Genomic DNA, 7,331 nt, shown 5'->3' on the forward strand with positions numbered 1-7,331 from the left:
CCTCCTTTTAGCCGTGCTCCACTCTCCCTCCTCCTCCCCAATAATTGTCCTCTGGCTGAAAGGAGATGTAGCTGAATTGACTTAATTGTCACCGCTACGACACACTCGTCCCCCTCATCACACACACACACACATTCACACACACATATACACACACCTTGAGTATGCTTCCTCGACTATGTCTGGTGTGTCCTCCCTGCTTCGATTATAGAAGAATGTCTTTTCAACTTGGAGGAGGCCTGGCCATGACTGTCGCTTGGAGACTGTAGTGTGTGTTTGTCCATTGTTGTGTTTGTTACAACACAGAGGAACATGCTGAGGTTCTCTGGGGACTCAGGCATCTTGAGAAGAGCAGGAGGAGCCTCTCGACAGAACTGACACTGAAACTGAAACAGCTTTCTTGGCTGCAAATCACCTTCATTCAATGTTGTTTGCAAATATTTCTTTATAACTCACCAGAGACTCCAGCTCTTTTTTCTTGCCTCCGTGCATCTAAGAAGTAAATGAATAAAACCCAGGGATAAGTGCAAATAATATATCCCGTTGCTAATGGTAAGAACATCAATTCAAATGTGTGCATGTGCAAATGTGAGTGCACAGCACATTTATATTTATGCATATACTGGTCTATTATATGTTGCTTTTTTCTCAGTTTCAACTTGATTTTTCTTATTTCCACTCTTATTTTTGTTCATATTTGCTCATTATTATTGTTGTTTTTGTTGCCGTTATAATAACTATTATTGTTATTATTTAGGCTTATTGGATTTGATTTAAACCATATGCATCATCCAGGGCGAAAACTGGCACACGCCTCCTCACACACCACCATGTAGGGACATCTGTCTCTCTGGGTAATTGGCATTAACCCCCTAAAGCTGGGTGACCCCCTTTTTCACCACCAACACATCTGCACTGGGGTATTTGGAGGAGTTTAATATGTGCGAGTAACAAAACATCATGCAAAGATGCACGATCAAATTAAAAAGAATTGTCTATTTCTTTTATTTTGCGCCAAAATATCACGTTTATATTCATATTTCCCACCTGATGTTCACTATATGCACACGTACACACCCTAATGCTGCACTGAGGGTGCCACACTCCGAAGCATATGGCCGGGGGGGGGCCACCGAAATGTGCTAATGTTGATTGAATATGCTTCTCTATTAGACTAATGTTGGCAGGAGGTGTATGGGCGCGCTGTTAATCCAAGGTAACTGAATGGAGCTGCACTGTGGCTTAGGATCTCTGAACTTATGGATATTAGAGAACAGGAGAGTGATTAGAGTGGCGGGAGAACACTCAGAGAAACATACGCTTTCAGGTCTGGAGGAGATTTCCGATCACACCGGGTTACCGCACACATTACTGCTATTAATGATGCAAGCAGCTTAGCGGAGGGAGAGAGAGGAGCGGAGAGGTGTCAGTTTATTAGTCCAGTTTTTTCTGAATGCTCCCCCTTATTTTATAATCTTAATCAGCATCTGTCCTGCTCATGAGGCTTATGGTCTTACTTGTGTTTAATTATTAATTTAATCTATTTTAGGGCTGAATATTTGTTCACATCTGAATATTTGCCATATCTCGGCGATGTGGCCAAAAATGACCGAGATGGAAGTTTCAGGATCAGTGGATATTGATAATCATCACGATACATGTCACATTATTACATCTTTTATGTTTAATGCCTGAGGTTTTTTTTGCTCCTGAAGCATAAACATTTGTACAAATTCAATTTTGCTCACTTGTGTATTATACCTCCTCACTCTGCTTCTCTTATATTGCCATAGATGACAATTATACTGTGGTAATTATTGATATTATTTTAATTATTGCCCAGCTCCAGTACACAGGGCTACGTTGCTGTTTCCATGGTGTTTGTGATGCAGAAATAAAGGCATCAGTGAAGTTTGACAAGGTGGCATCAAAATTAAAATGTTTGTTCCTTTAAACATCTTACACGCATGAAGAAATGTACGACTCAACAATAAAGAGAATACACAACCAGATGAGAGTTTTAACAGACCACTTATTTAAATCAAATACTCATTACACTTTCTTTCTCTCTTTAGATTTGTTTCTGTCAATCTGGAGGCTCATGGATCCCTAAGGAGCAGGTGCAACAGTGTTTTTTGACCAGCTTGTACTGATATTAATTTCCTGCACAATATGTTTGAATCAACTCAACTCCATGAATCATTTAATCTGTTCCACAGCTCTGGAAAAAAAGTGATAAAGTGACCTTTGATTTATTTTTTTAATTAATTAATTTAATAACTTTTATGGCAAACCTTCCTCTTTGGTTAAATCGTTAACACCAGAGAGACTGTATGTGTCCAGCTTGTGCGTAAAACGAGGGAGATAAACCCTCTGTGCTTGAGTGACAGTGCTGCCATGACAACCTCGCATCAGCTCCACAGTGACCAATCAGGAGTGAGATCCGGGGTCCCTCCCTGACTCCCAGGTGAACTAAAGAGTCAGACTTCAGCACATTTCTGTCAGACTGTCTCCGTCTCCTCTCGGGCGTCACTCAGTGGACCAGATGGTTTTCAGATCTCCACTCGACTTCTTCTCAGCCTCCCGCCTCCTCCTGCCGCACTTCGCGGATGGGCCCTCTCCCGTGGCCCGCTCCCGGTCCCCGGAGGATAGTCCCTCCTCCGCCTGCCCACCCATGGCTCTCCCTGGACTCTGCTTCTCCGCGGCGCAGATCGCCAGTGTGTGCGAGACCCTGGAGGAGACCGGGGACATCGAGCGGCTGGCCCGCTTCCTCTGGTCCCTCCCGGTGACCGCGGACGGGCGCGACTCCATCTCCGAGCACGAGTCGGTGCAGCGGGCCCGCGCCGTGGTGGCGTTCCACACCGGGAGCTTCCGCGAGCTGTACCACATCCTGGAGAGCCACCGCTTTACGCGCGCGTCCCACGGCAAACTGCAGGCCATGTGGCTGGAGGCGCACTACCGGGAGGCCGAGAAGCTCCGGGGGCGACCCCTCGGACCCGTGGACAAGTACCGCGTCAGGAAGAAGTTCCCGTTACCCAGGACCATCTGGGACGGGGAGCAGAAGACGCACTGCTTCAAGGAGAGGACAAGGGGGCTGCTGAGGGAGTGGTACCTGCAGGACCCCTACCCCAACCCGGGCAAGAAGCGGGAGCTGGCCCACGCCACCGGACTGACACCGACCCAAGTGGGGAACTGGTTCAAAAACCGGAGACAGAGGGACCGAGCGGCAGCAGCCAAAAACAGGTCAGTAACTTTCTGAAAGAAGTTTTCAGTTGAGAGTTAGACTTGGCATCTTGCAGGGAGCAGGATTAAGATTAAGATTAAGATACATTTATTTGTCCCAAACACATGCACAGACATGCACAGGCACACTCATGCAAGGAGGGAAATGTAACCTCTGCTTTTAACCCATCTGGTGCAGGACACACAGAGCAGTGAGCAGCCATGTACGGCGCCCGGGGAGCAGATGTTAGGGGAGTAAGGTGCCTTGCTCAGGGGCACTAGACAGGGTTTTTTGAACACATCAATCCAGGTTCGTCTCTTTGTTGTTTCTCCGTGGAGTCGAACCAGAGACCTTTTCTGCCCATAGTCCAAGTTTCTGCCACTAATCCACCGCCTCTCAGGATGAACGTATGTCCATCTATACCCGCCAAACACAGACCTTATTGGTATTAGCATATATACAAAATATATTGTCCAATTTTTTACAACTCCAAAATGTCTAATTTCTCTCTTTATTGACCACTCCTCCATCATCATGCGCTCACTTGTTGAAGCAATTTCCTCTCCACGGGCAGCCAAGGCTGTGCGTAAAGGGGCCATTCATGCGTAAAAGTGCTCGGCCATTCAGCGTGTAGGTTTTTGTCTTCTCCCTCTGTCAGCGTGTCCTCGTTGATCCTTCTTCTCCTTTCTCTCGCTTTAATTTGCTTCAGGGTCAGTGTTTGGGTCAACCACCCTGTTGGTGGAGGCAAAATGTGCATGAATGGGCGCAAATTGCTTACCATGCCCGCACGGTCTCCAAGACGTTTTGACTGAGATGATTTGTTATTTTTGCGTTGACAAAAGATTGATGTTTATATACATTTTTTTATTATTTCTATATTTATAATAATATAAATTTTAGGATTATTTTAGGAGTTTTTCTTCTTTTTTTTGCACAACGAAGCAAAATATGAGAAGTTTTGTGTTTCAGATTTTAACTGGTCTTTTTCATTCTGAGTTGAATTAGATTTTGTGTTTAACGTCTCCTCTTCTTCTTCTTCTTCTTCTCTCCATCCTCAGGTTGCAGCACCATATGTGTCCAGACGGTGCGCGGGCACTCAGTGGAGGAGAGTGCAGTCCGGACGGGAGCGGCGATCGCGCGGATGGACACACTCTTCTCTCAGTAACAGACAGTGACTCTGACTTGGATGTCTGACACTTTAAATCTTCTTGGACCTTCAGAGGCCCGTGGTGGTCCGTCGAGGGAGAAAGGAGGAGGAGGAAGAGGAGTTGCACTAAACTTTATTATTCCAGAACATCAAACAGATGATGTAAACGATTTCTGTCCGTGCTGTTCGTTTCCTGCAGACAAGACTCACAGTAGGTTTTTCAAGAAATACATCGCTGGACGAAGGCAGTGCGCATCTGTTGACCTCCCGCTGTTGGTCTTCAACTCAGGGACCCCCAGCCAGGAGGAGCGAATCACTCTTATGTTCTGTAATTATGTGTCGTTCTTCTATTTTTTTTTATCGGAACTAGTTGTGTCTTTAGAGGCCCCTGAAGGACCCCTGGATGTCCCCTGCTTTGGACAATCAATTCACACTGAAGCCTTCCTCCCTGTCTGTACCTTTCTTATACTTAATTTAAAGTTCAGAGACTTCACTGTTCAGTCTGTGTTTGATGATATGTCAGACTTCAAGTTCAGTTTGATGCTGAATATGTTTTGGTATTTTATACTGTATATAAATAAAATTATCTAATTTATGACTTATTGTGGCTATTCTTGTGTGTGTGAGTTATTATGTGAAGATGTCCTATAGAGAGTTATCACTTCATTCAGTTGGATAAAAAAACCAACCAGTATATATTCGTGTTCAGCTTAATATGACTTCCTGGTCAAACTAAAGAAACTGAAATTTAATTAACTTAGCCATTTTAATTTCTATAATATTTTTTAATATAGACCTACTATTAGGCAGATATAAAGGTGATCTATATTTTTATACTCATTTTTATATCTATAGACAGTTATGTCTTCTCCGAAAAGATGTCATCATATTCATTTATCTAGTGTGAAATTATGCAGAGGAAAAAACCTTTATAATATCTTATTGATCAAGATTTAACGTGAATATAAAAATACAACAGATTTAAAGCAGTCTATAAATGTGTTGCTTCTTGTAAATGGTTAAAGTCATGAGCAGTAAATCATGTTTTCTGATTTATAATAGTATTGATCTTAAGGCGACTAAATTATTTTAATTAAGAAACAAACCATAATAGAAGCATTTGTATTTGGGTGTTTTTTAGGTATAAATAATATGGATAATATTTGTGACTTTTTTCCCTGTCCCGTTCAGTTTGCGTTGAGCCCATTTCCTAAATATCCTGCATGGTATTCTCCTTCTTAGTCTTATTTGTTTTAGATAAAATATACCCATTCACCTCCAAAATACTTCATCCATCGTTGTGAAAAGAAAAAACATGAAAAGGTTCATATTGATTATTTTATTTTAAATTGTTCCCCCTGTACCACACGAGGAGACGGAATCTGTTCACAAATTTTCCGTCTTCTGATGATTTTCGCATTTCTGGAAACACAGTAAGAAAGAAGACAGAACAGCGCCATCCAGTGGCCAAAATAAAGACAGTGCGGTGGATGTTGTACATTTACCCAAGTTCTATATTTAAGTATGAGTCTATTCTTTTTTTTTGCTTGAGTATTAAGATATTGTGATTACTACTCAAACCCAATTCATACTTATACATATTGAACATACTACCCCACTACATTTATACAATAGCAAGTTACAAGTTAAGTATAAAATACGATAACTATGCAACAGTATAGACAGTTATTATAAATAATCCTAGTTAAAATTGGTAGTTAATGATTCTATACACTTTAATACATTACAGTTTTTCTCGTTGGTTTGGCTCATTTCACAAAACAGAAATGACATTCTCAGAGCACTAAGTGCAATTGGCAAAATAGCCTATATGGTTCAGCACAACTACATGGATCACCTTCAAAAGGTCATATCTCACCCAAAACAGTTAACTCATGCTTCAAAACCAAATAATTTTCTCATATAAATAGTCAGTGCCCCCAAAGTCCTTTGACACTGAATGGTTACAATAGATGTTTTATTTCTAGAATACTATGTGTATCAAACAGAAAAAAGATTAATTCAAGGTTTCACATAAAATAATTTATTGCAGTCATACTGCCATGGAAATTGTTACAGTAATTGCCATACATCGTGGTTACAGTAACAGAAAATGTGTACAGCACACTATACTGTCGAACAATAAGCACATCAAAACTAAAATTAGGTATAGTCTACACTAACAACACATACAGTAAGAAACTAAAGTAAAGCTGGAGTTCTAGTCGCACCTGAAAATTAAGCCGATGATCCAAGAGATCCATATTACAGTATATACCATGATGTTTTTCATGGTATTATGTGCCTGAAAGATTTTGACAGTGGAGTAAACTATTGTGCAGCGCAGGTGATGATGTACACAAGGTAATTATGCCAACATGTTCTGCAGAGAACAACCACTTGACTGAGAAGCAACATTCAGTTTAGACCAGCAAGATATATTCAGTTGGTAATTGGGCAAACTGAAGGCAATTGTACTTGTCATGTTTAATGTTGTGCTAATACAATTGCAATTTGATTAAAGGAATGAGATATTCCAATCTGTTGTGAACAAGTGCCCAGTGGTTTGGAGGTTTGCACGTGTTGTTTTGAGAATGTCATTTCTGTTTTGTGAAATGAGCCAAAGCAATTGAGAAAAACTGTAAACACCAATTATAATATAAGTTTTGGAGGGGGGCATCTGCAGGAAAAGGCTTTTTTTAGTCTTGATTAAATCGATGTACCTTTAGTCATCATAAAATGTTTGAATATAATACCCGACATACAATGCAGTATTTTTTATACAAATCTAAATTAAATTGTTAATTTAAGTACAGGGTCTGAATACTGCTTCACCTGACCACTTGTGAAACACAAATTTACGAGGAGCACTTGAACACAGCGTCCCTCGACGTCACGTCCTTGGTGCGTCATCAAACCTGTCATAAGTCTTAAGAGCCAGCAGATGGCGTAGCTGAGCCA

The 7,331-nt window shown here is 41.4% G+C and overlaps 1 protein-coding gene across 1 annotated transcript; it reads left to right on the forward strand.

The window, feature by feature from the left end:
* The first annotated feature begins 2,545 nt into the window (after window positions 1-2,545).
* Window positions 2,546-4,417, forward strand: six3b (SIX homeobox 3b). Its single transcript, XM_061095255.1, has 2 exons — window positions 2,546-3,243; window positions 4,282-4,417. The coding sequence occupies exons 1-2, from the start codon at window positions 2,546-2,548 to the stop codon at window positions 4,415-4,417; spliced, it is 834 nt and encodes a 277-aa protein (XP_060951238.1).
* The last annotated feature ends 2,914 nt before the right edge of the window (window positions 4,418-7,331 follow it).

This window comes from Limanda limanda, chromosome 21, assembly GCF_963576545.1.
Source record: "Limanda limanda chromosome 21, fLimLim1.1, whole genome shotgun sequence".
In the NCBI taxonomy this organism is placed as follows: domain Eukaryota; kingdom Metazoa; phylum Chordata; class Actinopteri; order Pleuronectiformes; family Pleuronectidae; genus Limanda; species Limanda limanda.